At 31.5% G+C, this 24,977-nt stretch overlaps 1 protein-coding gene across 1 annotated transcript; it reads left to right on the top strand.

Moving 5' to 3' along the window:
* Positions 1 to 1,613: 1,613 nt before the first annotated feature.
* Positions 1,614 to 24,445, top strand: LOC123692828. Its single transcript, XM_045637626.1, has 6 exons — positions 1,614 to 1,781; positions 11,503 to 11,708; positions 14,211 to 14,346; positions 15,848 to 15,981; positions 17,875 to 18,079; positions 22,356 to 24,445. Exons 1-6 carry the CDS (start codon positions 1,742 to 1,744, stop codon positions 22,448 to 22,450), a joined length of 816 nt encoding a protein of 271 aa, XP_045493582.1. The 5' UTR covers positions 1,614 to 1,741; the 3' UTR covers positions 22,451 to 24,445.
* Positions 24,446 to 24,977: the final 532 nt, after the last annotated feature.

Here is a 24,977-nt window from a genome sequence, read left to right as displayed (position 1 = left end):
CCGGCAAATTCGTAAAGGATAGAACGGAGTGTTTATGATTTTATGATGCTCCTTCATAGTCGTACAATTACGATAACGTTACGATCCACTCGATGCCGAGAAAAGGGGAAAATATATCACGTCCTAGTTATAAAGAATACGAAGAACATTTACCTTAATGAGAGGAACATGTGATGTTGACATCTTAGCCTTAATAACTCAATGAATGATATGACTACGTGACAAATTATACGAGATGATACAATAGCTGTGTATTCTTTTATAATAGTATCTAGAGCTAATGATGACAAAATGGTTTCGTAGTAAAATAAGGAGAAACTAGAAAAACAATTTAGCATGATACATTAACAATATCTTGACCAGGTTTATAAAAATCTAATTGAATATGAGTACCTACATACTATAAAACTTATGCACTTTTTTTAATCCATTTTCCTATCAACCGATGGATTATCGAGTGCAATGTGCTATTACTTTATTGAATTGGATTGTTATTGTTTTCTTGTTTGGATTTATCTTACTTCAAAACAATAAAATGGGAAATTAATATCGGAACATATTTACAATAAACGATATAATATTTCAAATTTATCAAATTAAATTTGAACTTCGGGAATGAAAATACGATACGCTCTCGATTTTATTACAATGCAAAACTTATAAATGTATCGTAAAAATGAAAATATATTCCCGTCTTCTATGTATGCTCCAGATTTCATTAAAGCCAAAAGCTTTCTGTTTCTACAATTATATTTAGTTTGGCAAATCACTAATAAGGAAAGACAATTGCCGTTTTACACTTCTGGTTTCCCAATATTATTTTATTTTAAAATATTTTTTTTCATTCTAATCTTATCTATTAGTTACATCAAGGATAAAGGGTTTTTCTTAAAATAGATAACTGTCGATAGAACCCAAACGTGAATTTTAGACTGAGGATCCGAAATAGACCCTTGAGATAGGTACGTGACCAAAGGTGACATGGAAACAATTGGATCATAGACAAACGGCAATAAAAATAAGGCTTTGAAATAAAATAATATAAGACTCAATTTGAAAATAATATCCTAAATTTAGATTTTATTTAATTTTATGATATTTCTCAGGACTAACAAGTAATTACTATTTTTAATTGCTTTGTGTTAAGGAAATATAGGCACATAGTTTTATAAATATAACTGTTAAATGACTAATTAATAATTATTACATAAATCACGTTCACAGGCGTTTATATTTTATTTATAAAACACCAACAACATATTATTCAACAGATTTTATAAAATTAAAACGTTAAATGAATCATAGAATAAATAAAAAACTATATTGTTTTATTTCAGCTCAATTTTGCCCAACATTTTCATAAAGAACTGGGTCTACGGGCTTAAAGAAAGCGCTACGAAATGGCTACGAAGCATCTGGACCGATGCAAATTGCAGCAAGGTGTCGCGAATGACATAATACATGAGCTGTGACGGATTTGATCAAACGTAAACTTTGTCGACTTACGCTGTAAGATCATGAAAATATAAAAAGGCCTTTGTGACCTCGACAAGGGGGGGTGGGCGGCCAAATCCAACCGTCGCCGTTTAGTCGACCGCGCGCGCTCTATGGCAAAAGACGTGTGCATTGAGCGCTCACGGACAATACAAAACGTGTTCGTATAATAAGTTACATAAACACGCGTGAACTGTGCATGACAAAAGTTTTGTGATATGTGATTCGAAGTGAACAATACTTAAGGATGTATATCGTTTTAATATTTCTGAGCTTACTTGTTAAAGGTAAGATTATTATTATTTTGTACATTTTAATAGTAGTGCAACGTTGGGCGCCACTGAAATTTTTCGAGAGTTTTTAAACAAAATTTTAACAATGAAATAAACAATATTAACTAATGAAAATATTATTACGGAAAACGAGTTTATAAAAAAAAAGTATTTTCTTACGTAATAAAGCAGTAGAAGATAAACATAAAAATTATTATTTGTTTTGATGTAAAAATCGAAAGGTTTTCGACTTCGTTCTTTACTTTGTCACAAAACATTTTAATTAATCAATAAACTTATAAACACCAGAAAATGCAACTTTTGTTAGCTCTATCTGCATAAAAAGTCGAGTCCTAGAGTGTTTTCCGATAATTTTATTTTATTCCAGTTTTCCTTATAAATAAACTAATACATATGACAAAAATAACAATATACCATTAGTATAAAGCATTTGACCCACATGAGAGTGAAACGTTGCTCTGATTCTTTCATTCAATTACACGATTCATCTTTCATTTTAAAGCAATTATTTTTCCAAATATAACACGATAATTGATACGTTTCTCATTTAACAAATGACGCGTGACTCTATCTTATTTTCCTAAAAGATACGAAATTGTTACAACCCTGCGTATCCTTTTTAATGAAAAAAAATCCGTGTTTTCTTACAACACTTATTTTAATATTTATTAGACTGCCTATTCAACAGAAATCGAGGACATTTCAACAATACTATACCAGGGCCTCAAGAACAAATATGTGCTTTTAATACAAACAACCCCAATCTACAATACGACAACGAGACAGAAAAACTGTTTGTGGCTAGTACCATCTAGAACCTATTACTTAAAGTTACCTTACTATTATTTATACTCATTAGTTTTATATGTGCATCAGAACTTGTATAACGAGAACATTTATAATATTATATAAACCGTAGTGTACATTTTGCAAAAAATAAGTAAATCAATAAATAAAAATAAAATAATAATAAACTTCCCTGCTGTAACACAGTGGCGTCAGCGACTAGCACGGAGGGATGTATGTATGTTTGTACCTAATAATTGTTATGTACCTATATGCCTTATGTTTATGTGTAATAATTGTTATGTACCTATATATCTTACTGAAACGCATGTAACATGTTCTTTGTAATAAATAAATAAATAAATAAATAAAAAATAATAATTTATTTATTGATGAAGAAAGTGAGATTCCTTAGCACCACACGTTTTTGGTTCATGTTATTTTTCTTTCAAATTTTACTGAAAGAAACATCTTGCTAGTTCAATTAATAAATACGTGAGATGTATTATAAGGAATTTAATAATTGTAGAGTCTGAGCTCTCAGTCTCTCATATTTTCAAGTTTATTTACAAGATTCTGCTCGCAAGTGATATCGAGCACACACGTGCAGAAGAAAGAAAGAAGTAAAGAGTGAGTACAGAGCATAAATTGCATTGTTTTATGCATTTCTTTACAATGTTCATTATGAATGATTTCCCACTAGCGGTCCACCCTGGCTTCGCCCGTGGTACATATTTACATTTTCTATCTATACATAAGAACCATCCTCGTACTTCAAGGAATATAATAAAAAAAAGAATTATCGAAATCGGTTCAACCGTTCACACGTGATGCCGTGACGACGCGAAACGGGTTTCATTTTTATTTTTTAGATATATAGACTAGTGGTCCGCCCCGGCTTCGCCCGTGGTACATAATATTTCGCATTAAAAGGTAGCCTATGTCCTTTCTCGGGTATCAAAATATCTCCATACCAAATTTCATGCAAATTAGTTCAGTAGTTTAGGCGTGATTGAGTAACAGACAGACAGACTTAGTTACTTCCGCATTTATAATATAAGTATGGATTGGACAATGAAGCAAATAGATTCCTAATTTTAGTACATAGAATGTGTCTGTGTAGAAGAATACGTAGCTCGTAAAATGCGTGTAAACTTTATAATGAAATAATAACTAATAAAAACAAACATATTTTGCAATAAAAATTATTAGTATTAATTAAAACATGCTTATTTAATGTAACCGCTACGTGAAGTCAACAGTTTGTAAAGTATTCGGTATATTTATTGTTTTTCGTGAAAGTTCCCAAGTTTTCATAGTAAAGTTACAATCACAGCTCAATATTTCCACGAAAAGTCCAAAACGTTTTGTTAATATTTGTGATACGGTTTCATGAATAATTTTTTTTGAGTACGAGAAATTAAACTATATTTTCCTATTAAATTTATCGATTGCAGTAAATAAATAAACTTTCTAATGCTAGACAGTAAATACACACATAATATGTAATTCTTACCTACGATTTGACTGCGTAACTATTTACATGATTACACCTAGTGTAAACATACGAGTTATCGTTAAACATAAATAAAACAAATGTATCATCAATAGCATATATTTAAACATAACAAACATATTCTTTGTAAATACATAAATAAATGGAGGGTTGTGTGCCGCTATCGTTTTTGTCATTGCCCGTCAATCAAGCGTGTTTTTTAATTTGGTTTTTGGATAACGGATGCATTGTCATTGATGAATGCGATATTTTGCTTAAGCTTCGGAATATTGGGATGATAAATGTGAAGATCGTGCATATACGTATAACTATGGGTAGGTATTTCATGATGAAATCATACGAATATTGATGATATATGAGCTAGTAATATGTAGAACATTACTTACTGCAGTCCGTTAAATGTGACATAGGTCAAACTAGTTAAGTTTACGTAATAATATCCATTTTATTAAAGAAAATAATTAAAATAAAAGTCATAATAACTACAATTATTATCAACATGGCTCATGTTTAAAGTTATTTCGTTGGTTTCGTTGATATCTGTCACAGATATCAAGCTATATTTAAGGACTGCTAAGAATAATTATTGATAGTTTAAGGCATTATTCATTTTTCATTTTCTATCGGATATGAATTCTCTGATATTCTGAGTATATAATTTAACAAACGAACAGTTGTTTTGTTTTAGAATTACTTATCAATTAGCTCTATCGCTCTGTAGATAATAAATATTTAATGTAAGTAATAATTGTAAACATGTTTAACCTTTGAACTTCGCGATAATTTCTAGTGATAACTACATAAAAATATTTCTCATCTTTGTTTTATTATTTACATCTACTGGTGTAGTACACCAATCCAACAATAATATTATAAAAAGTATACAATAATGTCTACTAACAGCTGTTATAAAATGCAAGCCATGCATAACGATAAAGTTTTTGTAGATAATAATTTAGTATCGTTATATTATGCAAAAAGGAATGTATGCAAAAAAAAATAAGAAAAGTAGCTGTTAAATTTATTTAATACATAAGATAATGTGTTACAATATGCGAAATAAAACATAACTTCAAACAAAAATTAGGCTCCACACATCAAGAACTAATCACAAATGTTTCACCCAATTCTTCTGAACCTAGACATAATAGGCATAATAGATAATTTCAATTATAAAGAATGAAACATAACACAGAATGCACCTTCTCTAGTATTCCTTCATGAAAAGTTAGAAAATGATATTCTTATGAGTGAACTGGATAACCTAAGATGTATCCCTAGAGAAAATGTTGACGATCAGTAGAATTTTTGTTTCGCGTTGATTTTGTTCAATACAATTTTATAAGTTACAAACCATTCATTGCTTATAATATATGTAAACGTAGGTACGAACTTTTTGTCATCTAGAACATGGAATTAATAGAAGTTACTCAAATATTAAAGTAAATTTAGTATCTAATTTATTAGTCACAGCCGACACTAACATCAATAATTCTGAACTAAATATTATTCTGAATATTTAATAAGTATCATGTGAAGACAAGACTATGTCTGTAAAATATATTAGAGTTGTCTTGTCACTACTCATTATCATTATAAATGAGTAAATTAGTTTATTTTTGTGGAATTGTGAAAATTGTAACCTCTTATAGTGGAAATATTTCCTATAGTTACTATAATATATCTATGAACTATAACATAAAATGCCTTTTTTTTAAGTGGGGAAATCTGCCAAAGATACCCACGGCCCCCGGGGAAGGAGCCGTGGGTTATGTCGGATTCTTACCGACTAAAACCCCACTGTGTTCCGTCAAGCCGATGATGCTGAGTGATGGGGCGGCGGGTATTGGTTAGAATTCTTCCGCGACTATAACATATGCCTAGCAAAAAAGTAACTAAAATAAGGTGAATAGTTTGAATCCCAGCTTTTTTTTTCCAAAAAAAAAAAAAACGAACCGCTACAAATGAATAACTAGGTAATATTTTTTATTACATATAAATAATATGACATTGTAAGTTCCTGTTAGCAAGGACCTAGAATTATTTTTTTAAAAAGTATCTCATTGACTTACATTTTATCATAACAACGTTTACAATAAATAGTTACGAGAAATAGTATTCCTGTTGCACTTATATTATGTTGGCATTTAGAATATAAATAAATACACAGAATTCAATGTTATTCCATGAATTATTCACAAAATTACTTACATAAATATATTCATTTTAACCTTAGTACAGAATTAGACGGTATTGTATGAAAAAGTATGAATCTAGAGTCATTTAGATATGTTGTTGGAAAAATATGCTTTTTGCTTCGGCTGTGCGGTTCCATTACTTAATATCGTAATGTGGAATTTCAACCGTATAATTATAACAGTAAAGTCTACATTTTAATGGAAATAAAATGATATCTGTATTTCCTGCATGAATAGACAGATATGCACTTTTGTATAAATACCTAGTCGCATTTCTCTTCGTATTTAAAAGATAATTTACGTTTTTTTTCTGAAGCACTAATTGTTAAATTTATCAACTAGATATCTTTAGAATTGTAGTTATAATTATTATAATAATATTATAGCAATTAGGCATTATTGATACGAAGACAAATTTCTAGTAGCCTTTGTGATAATACCTACATAGCGTCCTACAAAAAACTACTCAGATATCTTATGTAGAGATGTATCAAATATCATATTAAATACATAGGTTTGAGATCTAATCAAATTTTCTATTCGTATCTGAAAGACTTAATAAAAACGAAACTAACTGCAAAGTAAAATTTATTTTATCATTACATAATATTATTCGATTGAAAAATGTAAAAAATATAAGCTTTATACAATTTTGTTCAAGGAAAATCCATACTTCCATACTTTATTTTATAAATGCGAAAGTAACTCTGTCTGTCTGTCTGTTACTCAATCACGCCTAAACTACTGAACCAATATTCATGAAATTTGGTATGGAGATATTTTGATACCCGAGAAAGGACATAGGGTACTTTTTATCCCGAGAAAATGACGCAATTCCGGAAATCCAACGGGAACGGGAACTATGCGGGTTTTTCTTCAACTGCGCGGGTGAAGCCGCGGGCGGAAAGCTAGTGACCAATAAATACTGATCAAACTACTAAAAAATGGAATTTAAAAAATTCCGAAGTTTTGTTAGTTTTAATTAATTTAATACTTACCGCGAGTTAGTATTTTATATTTCATTTTATAATCTTCTTTCCACAGTGGCTTTAGAACTTTATATGAATTTCCAATAAATGGTCGTAAACAAGCGGTAACTCGGTCGTTATTGTATGAAACTATTTTTGAACAATGGTAAAGGATTTAAAATGAACACGTTTATATTATTTTGCATAGCTTAATCACTCATTCATATGAATAACTTTAAACTGTTGTGAATGTAGAAATTTAATGGTGGATGATAAAATAAATGTCTATTTTTACCTCTTATAACTAAAATAAAAACATCTATTGTAACTTTGGAATACCTGTTTCGATTGAAAGTCTCACTTATTATTTATTAATCAACTGTGAACACATCAATTTATACGCAAATAAGAAACTCCATATTAAAATACTCTTACATGGTGGCAGTATTTTTTATCAAATGTAAATATTATAATTAAAATATATATAAAACCAGTAATATTCAGTAATAAGTACCTATACAATTTCAACGAATTTGCTGCACAAAAGTTACAAATTCGCAGCAAACTGTAACAACGATCCATCAAGTGTTTTCTTGTGTTCAATTTTTTTACAGATAAATCATGTTTAAATTTATTTTAGAGAAAGATATTCTATAACACAACGTTAATTCAACCCTTATTTATAGAAAATATTATCTTCCACTGAAGTGTTCTATATAAAAATAAGTTGCCTGATTTTATCAAATTGCATGAGCATCCGACGTTATTTTTAAAAGAAATATTTGATGAAAAATTTCCTGTAAATGTTTTGCAGGAATTTAAACTGGGTGTAATAGAAATGTGCAAAAGATATTGCAGGCGTTTCACTTATTTGAATATTCTCACTAATTAGTATCACGTAATTGGAAGTATCATCACATTTGAACATTACATGAAAATTTACATCTCGCCGCGCATTCAGGTAAAATTACTACATCAAAATTTAATAAATCCCCTTTGTATAATCATGGACAATTTCAGGCGGTTTACGCTTTGCAAATATGCACTGAAATTGATTTGGATATGAACTTATTAGATTAATTAGGTTGTCTTTTCAAGTAATTTCAATATTGTATTATTCATTACATACGGCCACATAGCGTTAGGCGTTTTGTTGAGTAAAAAGCACATAAATTCATATTATACTTTTTGTGTTTAGATGATCGAATATTTTGTATTTCTATTTTCAGCAATATTATAAAAGAAAGTAATAAAGCAATCATTCATCTGATTTGAAAATGCAATATCTCTCGAAGTTATTTTGTATAATATTGTCCCTGGAGTGAGAACAAATGTAGGCTACCCAGAATAATCTGATTTGGTTTCAATTTTGATAGAAATAAAGTTACTATAGCAACTTTGGATCAATGTATATTAAAGATACGATTTAATAGTACTTTATATACCCACTACCTAATATTTTCACTAATCTAACGATCGGTCTTTCTATCAAATGTTTAAGGATGATTAAGCCCTTAACGATATTATTTGAATTATTATTTATTTCTATGACTATCGCTGTAATTATAAATGAGAATTGTTTACTTTAGATTTCAATTATAGGTAGGTAATATTAATATATTTAATTCAATATTACACGATATTTTTGTTTACCTGTATAACTTTGAGAAAAATTTTAAATATTTGTAACGGTTCATTTACATCAAACCAAGCATCAAACGAACGAATGCTAACCTAACCACACTATGTCAAATTGTTGTTGTAGTCAGTGCGTTGGAAAATATTCTATACAATGTTCTAATACCTACTGAACAACACTGAATACGAGTATTCGTTTATACTAAAAGATCACCAAAGAAAGTTCTTGCTCTAGCTCTATGTCCATTAATACATTTAATTTTAAATTTTACAAAGTTAAAATTATATGTAATGTACCTTACCTCATCGCTTAATTACTGGCTCACAGAATATGCGAATTCAGAAGTTTGCATCTAAACGGTTGAGCTCTAAAGATTAGCGTACAAGTTCTACTTCAGTCTTTATAAGTTTTCGTTCACCGTTTTTTGGTATATATTGTTCATAAATCGCAAGAGTTCATAAAGCATGACGCTACACCCTACCGGGGACGGAAAACAAATGACACAACGTCCATACACATTTCAACGCCGTGCTCCGTCCGGGTCGAGTCCGTGCACGGCCGAGCCACGTTCAGGCTTGAAACACTTCATACAAAAAGTATACAATAATGTTTGATCCAGCCCCGGAAGGGGCACGCGCGACAAAGTGCAGTGTAAATCATGCTTTCTCCTTGCATAGTTTGATTGATTTTTACTTTATAAAGCCCCGGTAGCTGTCTAAAGTCAGGATTAAGATGTGCTACACTCCCGTGGCTTGGATTAGGTTACCTTATCGGTCTCGACCAGAGTTGATCTCTCTCCAGTCGTGGGATTTGTCCCATCGGACTATGAGAATAATGGAATAGAGTGCGCCTGTATTTGCACTCACTTAAACACTGAAACTTGACTGTTGTGTTGAAAGTATAATATGGTTTTTCTTTTTGCAGTAATTTCTATTATTTTTGCAATAAGGTATATTATTTATTGTATTTTCTAAAGCTTTAATTGAATGTTTACATTTTATGACCACCTATCCGCAATTATATCTACGTCAATAGGTATTTTGCTTACTAGTACGAACAACATATACTTACTCGTAGAAGAAATAAACTTCGAAGGTATACGTATGGTTGCATTTATGGGGTTTGAAGTAAGAATTCAATAGAATTGGTATCGATAAAAATTCAATTTATGTCATGTTATAATGATAGTTCATAAGTGTTGGTTGTATCTTCACTTTTCATACCTTGAATGAATTATATTCTCCTATAGCAAAATGTATAGTTTATGATTATTACCTAACTACCTAAAATCTACTATCAATTTATAATATTGAGAACCGATATAATAATATTGTTTTGAATAACCTAAAATTATAACAAAACCCAAGTACAGTGTAGTACTATGATTAAAATTTTTGATAAAATGCTCCCAAAAATAAAACACAAGGAAACACTTAGCCAATCGTAATTTATACTGATACAATAAAGCTGAATAGTTTATTTATTTCTTAACCTCTGAAAGTTCTGAATGGCCCACTTCTCGAAGGCCATTTAGCATCACGCTACGACCCTTAGGGGCCGAACGAGAAATAAAAGAGCCAAGAACGATAAATAGAAAGAAAGGGGCGATATTATACTGTAATCGGTGGGTAAAACCACGGAGCAGAACTAGTCGTACAAAATAAAGACAATTTAAGAAATATAAATAACGAGACGGTACCAGTTCATGGTAAGAGTTAATCAAAATGGGTTTCATAAAGTAAAAACTAAAGTTTTCTTTTAATCTGTCATATCTTTTACAATTTTATTACTCAAAGATATTCGTCTATTTTGTGTTGTATTTTTTCTAAAAGTTTTTTCTGCGTGAACTGTTTATTTAGAATTATCGGAAACAATTATAAAACTTAAGAAAGATAACAATGTCGTGCCGCTAAAGGTTAAAGAGTTAAATTAAAGAGTTCGCTGTCTAATTGCTGTTCCAACTATGGCTCTTTAACTTGCGTCGGCTTATCTCCTTTTAAGTTTTACTCCTAATTGTTCGACAGTTTTATCTTCGTTCAACGAATAAATTGCCTACTGATATCTTTCAAATTGTATTTAGTGCTTCTTGCGTAAAAGTGTACAGAAATATATTAGGCAGCTTTACAACTTATCTAATTGTACATAAACCATGTTGGAATATTATGTCGTTTACATTTGTGTGTGTTTCTTTTGATTGTTGACTTGGGAACGAACGATGAATGTTATATTTCTCTTTTTAAATAACTGCAGGATGTAGCTTTATATATTTTATCAAATTTAGAATTTTTTTTTTGCTTCATTTTGAGTGAAAGGGATCGAACAACGTATGGATTAAAAAAAAATAGGATAGAGAAAATAATATGTATCAGCCTATACATGGGTACAACATCTGTCATTGCAAATTTACACAGATTGAAATGTATTTAAATCCTTTTTTTCTGTAATTTACTTAAGCGACATTTCTATGAACTACGAAAGATTATGGTTATGAATTCCTAATAATATAAAGACACAAAGAAACTTGTCGACAAGCCATGGAACTATATTACCAACTACCATACAAACTGCTGTGATAAAAAGCTACCAATAATGTTATTAATTGTTTCAGATTCTCTACTTCTAAAAGTGGTTCGGGTGACGGTCCCGTCATACCGCGTGAGGGGTCAACCGGCCCAGTTGGAATGTAATTTCGAGTTAGGTGAAGACAAATTATATTCAGTCAAATGGTACAGAGACAATGAAGAGTTCTACAGGTACATGCCGAAGTTTGATCCGCCCAAACTCGCTTATAAAGTCGAGGGGATTAAGGTTGACGTGAGTATTATACGTTTAACTTATGATCTGATGGATTAATTAATACAATACTTGTAAGAGGATTTTCACAATTGCTTGTTTAGTCCTTTGTACAATTAGTATTGGATATTTTTGTTTTCTAATTTAAGAATAATGAATCCAAATACGTAGATTACGTGTACGTTTAGCGATTATGAAAGTTCATTCATAATATATTTTTAGTATGTTCAAACATCATAAATATTAAAAAAGTATAGTTAATTATTATATTATGTCGTTCTAAAAAGAAAGGTAAATAAGGCATCTTAGTATGTTACAGATATTTTCATTGTAGAGTACCACATTAAGATATACGAGTATTTTATAATGCAGATCTGAAGATAGCTTTTCTAATTATTGTTATTTATTAGATACCCTTTTAATTAAACAAAGACAAACATTTAGAATGTGAAACGTAAATTTGCATGCATTATAATATTATGATTAAAGTTTTATTTATATTATTCTAACTTTTGCGTGCGACATTTTGTTTAATTTACATTTAAGGTTTAGTTAGCTGTGCCCTGCGGTTTTACCCGCTCTCTTCTCCTGTAATTGGTCTTAGCGTAATGACATATTTCAATAAATGGACTGTCTAACAGTGTCTTTTTCAAATCGGACCCGTGGTTTCTGAAATTGGCGCGTTCAAGCAAAAAAAAACAAATCAACTATATACTATTAGTGTAGATTATTATTACAAAAAATGATCAATATTAGTAAAGCAAATGGGACGAACGAAAGCATTCACTTTGTACATTATAAAAGTGAATATTTCAATGTTCGGTCGATGTTATTAACTTAATGATAAAATTCTAGTCGCTTCTTTCATTTCCTTTCTATCAAAATAATGTCTGAAAATATTTAATGATTGCACAAAATTTTATTGAAGTTAACGTTAAAATATTTTTACTGTAACATAATATTAAATTTAATAATGCTTCAGTTAATATTTGGAATTTTATTTCACATTAAATTAAAATATTTTAATTTAAAACACTATTTGTGGACGTTATTTTTATGTGAATATTTTACATTATCATTTTGTTTTCCGAAATGCTTCATTTAATTAAAATTGTTCGATTTTAGTAATTTAAAACCAAAAGTAATTGTAGGTAATGTTATGTAATTAGTAGGCATGTTATATAAAACGTCTATATAAAATGAATTGTGTAGATAAATGCTTAATTGACCAATTTTAACTTGTGTCAGATTCATAAAATTAACTTTTGTAATTGCCAATCGTAACAAACTGTATTAGGAAATAATTAAACTTCAACGGATATTTGACTTTCAGTGAATAGTTAAGTATAAATCTAATAATATATACGAATGCATTATTTTTGATATTCAATATTAAGTCATCATTATATATGGCTTTAATATTTATAAAAATTACTTCAATTAAAAAATTGTGCATATACACATGTAAGAAGTGAAACTTCTTTATGACCTTATTTTTCAAAAAATAATTTAATATATGCAACTTTACAGAAATACGTCGAATCACGCGTGGTAGGAATAAGAAAAAGATGGCGCGTAACGGAAAAATGTCACGCGTAACGAAAAAATGTTGCACTAAATTTTTTTCAATCCCGATAAATAAGTTTCACTTCAAATATATTGGTATCGTTTTTAGGCATGTTCATGAATGCACAATTACATTAGATAGGTACTATTAAAATATCGTCTAACTTATGTAAATCCTTTTAGATATACTCATTCATATAAAACTTCTAACGTCGAACTATTCACAGTGAGTATATTTCGGTGCTTCTATATTGTATAATCGATATCCAAACTTTCTGAGTAAACAGTCATAGCGACAAGTTCTGTTAACTGTCGTCAGTTGATAACAAATCAAAGCCTCAATTAAACTGTCGTGAGTGACAGAACGGTTCGTCAACAAATCGTTGTTTAGTTTAAGTTTAGGTATTTCAATAGCCAATATTATGGAGGTTTATGAATAGAATAATTTTATTTTTACACCAAGCTTAAATAAATGGGTGTAATTTTCAGAAATAAAACTAAATTTATAGTACCTATGCATCGCAAATTGCGCTATCAGAACTCAATTTGATATTAACTAATGGTTTTAACCTAAAGACTACAGTGTGCCTAGTGCGAGTTTTCATCGAGTACGAAACGTTACTATCGCGTCTGCGTCACAGCGAAATTTGTATGGGGAATCAAAGCTTCCCCATACGTCCGCTAGGGGCGCTGTTCGATTTCCCATACTAATTCGGCTGTGACGCAAACGCGATAGTAACGTTTCGTCCTCGATGAAAACTCGCACTAGGCACACAGAACCTTTGACTACAGAATTGTATTGGTTGCAATGGCGTAAATAAGACCAAAAAGCTAGTAGAGACCTTTTGTAAACGATATAGTATTATAATAGTTCAGAAAGCTAGTAGAGTTATAGTAATAGGTGTCGAATTATCTGTGGTAATAGTAAAGTAGGAATAACGCTTAAAATGCTTGCAGTTATCAAAATCAGACATGAAGAAGGTGTTGCTTCACCAAGTGACGCTCAAAACAACAGGCATATACAGATGTGAAGTGTCAGCGGAAGCGCCTAGTTTCGCATCTGCAGCCGACGAGGGAAGAATGGAAGTTATTTGTAAGTCCCCGCAATTCTTATAAAAGTTTTCAATTTCATTTAAACTACATCGGTCGGCCAGATTAAAATACCTGGATGTTAGTTCCGACTTAGATGAAATTTTGTTAGAGTGTTTTGCTGCTTTGGTTATAAAGACATTGTTGTTTTTGTAGTTTATATTCTAATTATGGCAGGTTGCTAGTACTGACGTTTCTGGGCTTATTTAATTTATTGAGTAATTACTGCCTACTTATTGGGTAAATTCAGAGTGATTTTCATCTTCTTAACTCTTACAATACCCTTATAAACTGATATACCCATTTGTTTAATAATAAACAGTACAGACTGTAATCAATAAATTATTGAAATGGACAGCTCTGCATTCATTCCTACCCACCTAACCCACTAATGTAACCATAATAAGGCTCCAGTAAATCGGCTAGATCATCCATTCATTACTTATGATCCTCTTCACTTCAATGGGTAATTTATGTATCGTACTTAATAACGAATTTGTCTAAAGCACATACATCAATCGGTTTTATTGCCCAATAGCCCACACAATAGGCTTTACCAGAACACTCAAAACCAATTATTTTAGTTGAAAACACATATATAATGTAATGATGTATATTGCGGCATATTAATGGATGCGCGATGTGTTATTTTGACAATGATTTCGTTGCTGGTAACTCATTTATCAATTCAATCCGGTAAAATAGTGTATTACTGGCATTGCTATTCAAATTGTATTGCTAAATTTATTTATGGCGTTTGTAATTTTCAATATTATTATTTGTCGGTTTGGTCTGATGAATACAGAGCGATACATTACCTAATAAAAAGTAAATATGTGTTATTATATTATGTATGCAGTAACTACTCAATATATTTAAAACTAGCAGTCCGCCCCGGCTTCGCCCGTGGTACATATTTACGTTTTCTCTACATAAGATCCATCCTCGTACTTCAAGGAATATAATAAAAAAAGAATTAACGAAATTGGTTCAGCCGTTCTCAAGTTATGCGCTTACCAACACATTTTGGGATTCATTTTTATATTATACTAGCGGTCCGCCCCGGCTTCGCCCGTGGTACATATTAACGTTTTCTCTACATAAGAACCATCCTCGTACTTCAAGGAATATAATAAAAAAAGAATTATCGAAATCGGTTCAGCCGTTCTCGAGTTATGGAATTACAACGAAAAGTGGCATTGATTTTTATATATTAGAAGAGAAGAAGATTAACCTAGAGACAACGCTTAGCTTTGACAATAACCTCTATTAATTTCTAATAAAACAAATAATCGATATCAATCATCACTTTTAACAGAAAAATAAGTGGAACCATTGAACAAGAAATACGTGAACTTTGTACGAACGTAGGAAAATGGTGAATAGTATGAAAAAGCTTTTAGAGCTTTGCGCGTCTGAAATCAGTCAACCTAACACAATGCCTAAAACACTTAGCATTATCATATAAACTGAATATAGATTCTTAAATAATTGTGTTGTTACAGATCTACCGCGTGAGGGTCCAAGAATAACTGGTAATGAACTAGAAAATAGAAGAGGTGACTCATTATTTCTGAACTGTACGTCGGGGCGATCATACCCCGCCGCAGTTCTAAGTTGGGACATAGATGGTGAGAAGGTAAATAAAGATTACATTATATATTTTAACCTTATTTTAAGTACATCTTTATTGTAATAAGTGCTTTGGATTCTCGATGAGGACGCAGATATTATTTTTTTTTTCTTCATAATTATAGACATTATAGTTTTATTATATATAAATATCAACTGAATTTGTGAGTGAATGTGTGAGTAAGAGCAGTGGTGGCTCAGTGGTGAGACCTCGGACTTCGAATCGATAAGTCCGTGGTTCGAGACCAGGCGAGCGCGCAGGAAATAAATTGATTTTTCAATTTATCTGCGCATGTTGTAACATCACCACTGCTCGAACGGTGAAGGAAAACATCGTGAGGAAACCGACATGTCGAAGAATTAAAAAGTTCGACGACATGTGTCATCCGCCAACCCGCACTTGGCCAGCGTGGTGGATTATGGCCTGTACCCTCATAGGAGGCCTGTGTCCCAGCAGTGGGAACGTATATGGGCTGATGATGATGATGATGATGATGATGAACTGAATTTGTTGTTAAAACCAGTTTAAAGTACTGTACGGTTGTGTACGTGTTAAATATTTTTTACATTAGTATAGTAATAATACATATTATTCCGTAATATGCCTTAATTAATGTTTCTCTACCATCAACCACATACCAATCGTTATACAAAATATTATCCATACTAATATTATAAATGCGAAAGTAACTCTGTCTGTCTGTCTGTCTGTTACTCAATCACGCCTGAACTACTGAACCAATTTGCATGAAATTTGGTATGGAGATATTTTGATACCCGAGAAAGGACATAGGCTATCTTTTATTGCGAAATATGTACCACGGGCGAAGCCGGGGCGGACCGCTAGTAAGTTATAAATTTATAATACCTTACTGACGATAAAATAATGATGATATGAATAATGAATTGATACGTTCAAAGTTTTCTCAATAAATTTAAGCCCGTGTATATCCAGTATGAAACCTGATAAATAAAACAATGAGGTTGGTGAGAAATACAATACTTTACAACAAAGTATCGTAAACTAGGGGTTAAAATGAAATACAAAATGTTCGAGTACTAAATATCTTATAAATTCTTAGTAACATGCTTTTGATAGTATTCTTTACATGTAGGAAGAGAACTCACTTAAAATAAATTTGAATTATAGCAGCATTTTGACTCTTTTAATAATTCATTAATTTATTCAAGTAACCAGGACTCATTATGTTAGTAACAATTCATAACTTCTAACAAAATCCTTTTGTTTACAATTGCAATCCTACAATTACTAGTATCTATTAGTATGAATTCATTTATGTATTTTCAGAAGATTTTGACTATTATCCCCCAAATTTTACAACATACAAGTCTAGACGCTTAAAACTTATATAAATAATAATATCGTTAAAGTTTAAAGGTCGTGTTTGCTTTAATTGTATTAATAACCCTATTCAAAGTCAGATGTCAGAATATCTGAAATAATGAATATAATTAATCAGAAATAATGAAATTAAATGGACAAGTTTATATAAATCGTTTCGTCAAACATTTATAAAACAATTTGCAATTTTTCAAGTGTCCATTTATAGAAACAATTTGCATTCCTTCACAATTTTCTGCACTTAAATATCGAAGTTTAGTTTTTACTTAATAACGTAGTTATAACACTTAAGTTACTTACATGAAAAAAACAACCCAAAGATTTTTTTAAAGATTTTATTTTTTGAAGTGAAACTTGCGCTGAGTGTAAAATTTCAAGGTCGCGTCATGGCGATACCGTCACGTCATGGAGAGGCGACTATATCTCGAGGTATCTTTGAATCTTGCCAAAGAAGTTACACTTCTGACGCTCGACACACACGCTATTTTGTGTTTATTCGTTAGGTACCTATGATAATAAAGATTTTATTTTGTTCAGGTAACAGACCCAGAGTTACTAGTCCACTACCCACCAATACAACACGCTCACGGGCTGTTGTCGACCGCGCTAGGGCTGCGCGTGCCAACCGGCCGAACCATGCAAGTTCGCTGCATAGCCCGCGTCGCGCCCGGTTGGCGGGAGGGCAGCGAGGCCGTGATCGGCAACAGCCAGCTAGCTGATAGTAAAGAAGCTATGTTATTAGGTAAGCGAACTTGAACCGTGAGTCTAGTGACATAAAGTTACAAGTGCGCTGCATAGCCCGCATCGCGCCCAGCTGGTGGGAGGGAAGCGAGGCCGTGACCGGCAACAGCCAGCTAGCTGATAGTAAAGAAGCTATGTTATTAGGTAAGCGAACTTGAACCGTGAGTCTAGTGACATAAAGTTGCAAGTGCGCTGCATAGCCCGCATCGCGTCCAGCTGGCGGGAGGGCAGCGAGGCCGTGATCGGCAAAAGCCAGCTGGCTGATAGTAAAGAAGCTATGTTATCAGGTAAGCGAACTTGAACCGTGAGTCTAGTGACATAAAGTTGCAAGTGCGCTGCATAGCCCGCATCGCGCCCAGCTGGTGTGAGGGAAGCGAGGCCGTGATCGGCAAGCTAGCTGATAGTAAAGAAGCTATGTTATTAGGTAAGCGAACTTGAACCGTGAGTCTAGTGACATAAAGTTGCAAGTGCGCTGCATAGCCCGCATCGCGTCCAGCTGGCGGGAGGGCAGCGAGGCCGTGATCGGCAAAAGCCAGCTGGCTGATAGTAAAGATGCTATGTTATTAGGTAAGCGAACTTGAACCGTGAGTCTAGTGACATAAAGTTGCAAGTGCGCTGCATAGCCCGCATCGCGTCCAGCTGGTGGAAGGGCAGCGTGGCTGTGATCGGCAACAGCCAGCTGGCTGATATTAAAGAAGCTATGTTATTAGGTAAGCGAACTTGAACCGTGAGTCTATACTAGTTCAGGATACATCGCCCATTTTTGCAAGTGACTATTATCAAGCTGATTTTCCGTTTGTAGCTTTATTTTGATGAGACGCCCAATAATTTCGTGTACTAAAGTCTCGATTGTGGTAGCTAACAGAGATACCAAGGATAAAAAATTTTGATTTGATAGTTCTCAAATATTTATTACTAACTGATTTTTTTTTTGTTCAATCTCAAGATAATTACCTAAATTATTCGAAAAAATGTTTGTCCTACAAAATCTATGGTTGGTTCAAAGAGTCCCCCTTTCCAAAGTGTATCGATAACGAGGTCATCATAAATGATTAGGTACTAACAAGCTGTCGCGGAAGAATTCTAACAAATACCCGCGGCCCCATCATTAAAGCGGCTCGACGGAACACAGTGGGGTTTTAGTCGGTAGGAATCCGACATAACCCACGGCTCCTTCCCCGGGGGCAGTGGGTATCTTTGGAAGATTTCCCCACTATAAAAAAAAAAAAAAAAAAAAAAGGTACTAACAAGCTGATTTTTTTGTTTTCACTTAGTTAATGTTTAAATATAATTCAACAGACATATTGTCCTACAAATTGCGTAATAAATATTTGAGAACCATCAAATCAAAAAATTTTATCCTTGTTATCTCTGTTAGCTACCACAATCGAGAGTTTCGTACACGAAATTATTCGGTGTCTCATCAAAATAAAGCTACAAACGGAAAATCAGCTTGATAGTTATAGTCACTTGCAAAAATGGGCGATGTATCCTGAACTATACAAAATAATAACAAAATTTGACTCATCCACTGTCAATTGCTATTCTAATTATGACAATATAAAATCACGCCGTTTGTTTGAGACGCTAATAGGAAAACTTTGCGCATAATAAGTCGCGGCTATCAGCTAGTTATACACATAATTGAACTTCGATATCAGTTGGAGAGTATTATCAAATCCACTTTGAATACGCTTACATTATTAGCAATTAATAAATTATTAATATGATCGTTTTCCTTTACGCTGGCTTACCTAATGATAATGCTCTTTACAACCTCGATTGACGCATATAAATAACTTTCTATTTATTTTCAACGTTCGTGTAAAATAAATTTTATATATTTGAAAGCAAGCGGAAATATTCAGACTAATTTATTTCGAACTAGTTACATCTTTTCATAAACAAAAATAAATACGATATTCGAAAATAAATGCTTATTTTAATAATATTTTTAAAATGATGGAATATTTTTCTACACGTTTTGATGCATAAAGTATATAAAAATAAACCGTAATAAAATTTGATTGTCTGTTTTCTCTAAGTTTTGCTACGTAAGTTGATACGCCCATGTCTAGACAATGTGGTCTGTCCCTTACTTGTGTTTCATGTATTTTTATTATGTAAATAGACATACAAATCGTATTAGAAAGGTTAGTCCCGTTGCAAAACACTGTACAATCCCCGATTAAGGACAAGTTGTAACATTGTTTGTAATCTATGTATCGACATTATAATACCCCCATAATTTAATTCTATACAATATAATTTTTATTCAATTAATCACGGTAAATATTTGAGCAGATAAAAAGCAAATCTTAATTCAGTTATATCAAAGACTAACTCGGCCAACACCGAATATACTTCGCTGCCCTCTCTAAATTGGAGCTGCGATATTTTCAATTGTGAAACGGCCATGATATTACATTTAATCAACGCTAATAATTCCCTTTGCTATTTCTACGGAATGAATTCCTAAATTGACTGTATAATTTATATTCCTTCGCCGTGGGAGATTATACATTCAAGCCACTGCATTCAATTTCGTATTAAACGTTGAATAGAAAAATGAAAAGCGTAGATCTATTATATTGATGGTTAACTTATGCTTTTATGTGGAAATGAATATCAAATATTTACCTAATAGTATCTTTTATACATCGTCTAGATTATATTTTAATACATTATTGTAGCAGTCGTTTTATTAGAAACTAGCTTACAACGCGCGGCTTCGCATGCTTTGTTTAAAACTTTACAAATTATATCGAACTAAAACCTTCCTCGAGAATCACTCTACCTTTCAAAGAAACCACGTCAAATTTTGTAGCATAGTTTTCAAGATCTAGGGACATAGGATAGCGGATAGCGGGTATAGGGACACACATACAGACAACAACTTAGTTATTACAATTTATTATTTGCTTATATACAAATAAATTATACAAATAATTCACTGTAAATTCGGTCCAAATTTAATAAACTTTATATACCTCCTATAAATAACCGGAATGCATCGCATGATCGCATTCGGGTTGCTAGTTAGTTCTAGTGGCTGCAAAATTAATTATGTCAGACTAGTATTCGCACACGGCGCCAGTCGCCACCCGTACTTTAAATTGTTTTTATTTTAAATCTCTGCTATTTTTCAATATCGTTTGCTTTCGCAAATTCATATTTAAAAGGGGATTTTAAATAACTTAATATTCCCTTATGCAATCGAGCTGCACAAAAATCTAATAATGGAGGCACGAAACTTTTGAGATATCATAAATGTTTAAAACCCAAAGTCTGAGTAGAGTAACAAGGTAAGTAAACGAAATATAATAAAGAATTTAATATGCTCATCAATTACGCAACGGATTTTTATGCGGTTATTTTTAATAGATAGAGTGATTCAAGAGGAAGGTTTAAGAATACAATTTATTAGGTTTCAGACAAAGCGGGAGAAGCCGCGGGCGGTAAGCTATTTTAGGTTTAAAGGAAGAAATTGCTTGAAGCAATAAAGCCGCCTTTTGTCAAATGTCCTCTTTTTAAGTAAAATTATTTGTATTTTCTGTTTGTGTGCAATAAAGTTTATAAATAAATAAATAAATAGGTTTACTATTTATGTATATTTTAATTAATTCCAGACTGAATGACTGACTGCAATTTATCAACATATGGATAGAGACTAAGACTCATCTAGTTTAGATTAATTACGTAGCGGGTTCGTTAGCGTATTAAGAGTAGGTATGTTAACTCCTTACGAACATAACTTTGAGTTGTTATTTGTATTAATATCATAACAACTTTATTAAGAACATTTGTACACAGTTGAATGTGTAATAAATTAAAATTAAATACAAACTTAAATACGATAGTAACATTTAAAACTTACAAGCTTCTGTAAAAGATAAAAAGTTCAACTTGTAGTTCCTCATTTATTTGATCAAAAGATAATAAATTACACCCTACGAATTGATATAATATTATTATGTACTATAATTATTCTAAACCTATCTTGCGACATAATTCAAAAACACAGACGTCAAATAAAAAATTAAACAACGTAAGCAGCAAAAAGCATTACACCTCGCATAATAAACCACGCTCGTTCCAACGAAAATAACACGCTATAAAGAACTTTTTAATATTCATTAATTATGTGTAATTAGAGCTGCAAAGAGATGAACATAAAAACATTCTTAAATACTTAACGCAATTCCCTCGTCTTATTCACAGTTATCATTACAAAAGTCCTTCCATTAAGTTGAATAATAACGGCTTGTTTGTTTCAGTGCGAAGTTCGGGCGAGGCAGCCACGTTGAGTATAATGCTGTTAACACTTTCGCTCCTTCAAATCCTCAGTTCGCTAATACAATCAGAGACGTGATAAATTATCACTTGTATTTATTAACCGAAAATGTGCTAAGACGCAACCATGACTCTGAATTCGTTAGCAATGGGTTCTGATTAGGTGTAAGTTATTTGCAATGGGGTACTTGTGTTCTAATTGGTTTAATTTAAGGATATATTTCATCGTTTTACTGTACTGTTATGTTTATTTTTGGGTTTTGTTTTGTATACTTTTAATTTATTATTTTGTAGGTGCATTTTGATATAATTTAATTTGGAATTTTACAAGGTTTGTCGTATATTAAATATTTCGTATCTGTGTATATTGGATACAATGGTTTTCCAGAAATTAAACCTTTCGTTTATATACACGTTCTAAGTGTAATTTTTATTTACGTTACTTACGTTATGTTATTATAAGTGTTTACTTCGAAAACTTTTATTTTAATATCGATGTTATAATTAAGATTGTTAAACCTCGTTTAATTTTGAGTCCCTAGTGAATGATTTGTATTAAAAATGCAACCCCAAAGCGATAATTGTGATACTTATAAGTAGTTAATAAATTTTTGCATACATTGTTTAATTTTCAGCCATGCAAGTATCCCATACTTTATAGATAGATATTTTGGAAATTAGTTAATCATAAGCATCAAATACATATCTGTAATTAGGCCACTTATTGTTTTATATACATGCTTGAATTTCATTTATTTCTCATTAAAAAACAATTTAGTTTGTTCTCTTGGATATGAATAAAAACTTAGTAACGCCTTCCTAGTAAATAAATCTGTAAATATTGCATAGGTGAAGTTCTTTTGTAACATGATTAGACAATCTTTATAGGGATAAATCTAAAACATGTACTATGTAAATGTTATCTATTTTTAAATGAAATATTATTTTTCAATTCTGGCTATTTTTATTAGGCATATCTTCACAAATTATTTTAGTACTCAGTGCTATGTATCGGTAAACTTGTCAATTGTAAATACAAACATACGAATATTTTGTAAGTGTAATGAAGTAATAAGTTTGAATGTAAAAATATGATAATGACGTGTTCTCGTTAATTTTGGATTTTTTTGTAGTTCTTGTAATTTATGAGCCCTACATTGATTTACTCGTGAAAATAAATAATCCGATGTACTAATCATTCAAAGCTATATAATGGCAGATACTGAAGGGTTTTTTAAATTAAAAAAGCAATCTGAAAGAATATCAACTTCTGTATAAGTCCATGTAATATAACATAAATTCAAATATTACTCGAGTGAAGTTGCTAATATTAAGTTCGAAATATCTAATTCATCATAGGCATATGAAATATTTGCAATAATAATATTTTTACGCGTTCATTTTTTAGCTCTACGTTATTAAATATGGACACATTATGATCTCATAAATTACAAGAACACGAAATAAAAAAAGATCCTAATTAAAGTTCTGTCTAGTTTCAATGTATTCTCAATACTCAGCGGCCGTAGTCCGATGTCGGGTTACTTCTTTGTTCCGTGGATTTCTCTTGAGACAAACCTACGCTAAGGACTTGATTACCTTACCTTGAGAAAATAGACTTATTTATAGTGATTGCCGTTATTTGTATCTCTGTAGAAAATAATGATTTGTTTGTTTTGTTATACAACTATTTTGAAGCGTTGGGTAATATTCAATGTATTATGTTATTAGGTATCAAGTTACCTAACTGTTTGAACGGTTGAACACCCTCTAATCAAGGTTGGTTCTAACTTAAACAGTAAAGTAAGTTTTACAGCTCAAAGAAACTAAACGAACTTATAGTTAAACGGCGAAACCCAGACATCAATTCGGCTTAATCCATTTTATTAGTAAATAGCTACAATTTCATGTCCTTTTCTTATCCCTTAAAGAACTGAATCAAAATCGAAGTTTTTTATAACTGTTAAGCTAATGTGAATAGATTCTAAGAAACGAATGCTTTTGTTGTTCAGTTGTTCTGTATCTAGAATACAAGATTATGATTTTATTGAAATAAAATAAACTATTAACATAATGAATTTTATTATTAATTAGTTTTATTACCTTCAGGTAATCTCCCTCACTATAATCTACTATTACATCTATATCTTTTTAGTCTTACTTCAATTATTTATCAAAATATCGACTTGAATTATTTATTTTCGATGAGAAAAACCAGCGTAGGAAACAACTGGCTGAGACAAAACTGCTTTACAAGACATAATATTTACAATAACAATACATACACGATTATAATTACACAAATACATCGTCTCTTACCGTATACATATAGGTACGTCAATGTGGTTTCTGGGAAAACTTGAAAATTCTAAAGTTGCTAGATGATCTCTGTACGGCTATAAGGCACCAAAGGCTATCTATTTCATTGATATAATATGCTACTTTATCTAGTATACTAATACTAGTACCACACACTCTACATACCTACTATACGCACTATACAATGAAAATACAAAACTATTTTAAATGGACCTAATACTAATTGAAATACTTAACCTTTATTTTCTTTTATTAAACTCTATTTACTTACACAAAGATTCCGATCT

The sequence above is a fragment of the Colias croceus genome, chromosome 6, assembly GCF_905220415.1.
Source record: "Colias croceus chromosome 6, ilColCroc2.1".
Classification (NCBI taxonomy): domain Eukaryota; kingdom Metazoa; phylum Arthropoda; class Insecta; order Lepidoptera; family Pieridae; genus Colias; species Colias croceus.
Note: the sequence above shows the minus strand (reverse complement) of the source record. Positions and strands in the feature narration are given on the sequence as shown.

Bases quoted from the DNA above. Each gene is read 5' to 3' on its own strand.
- LOC123692828 (XM_045637626.1), top strand. From the start codon at position 1,742: ATGTATATCGTTTTAATATTTCTGAGCTTACTTGTTAAAG. The intron at 11,709-14,210 runs GTGAGTATTATA...AAATGCTTGCAG, and splicing joins TCGAGGGGATTAAGGTTGAC to TTATCAAAATCAGACATGAA. The intron at 14,347-15,847 runs GTAAGTCCCCGC...GTGTTGTTACAG, and splicing joins GGGAAGAATGGAAGTTATTT to ATCTACCGCGTGAGGGTCCA.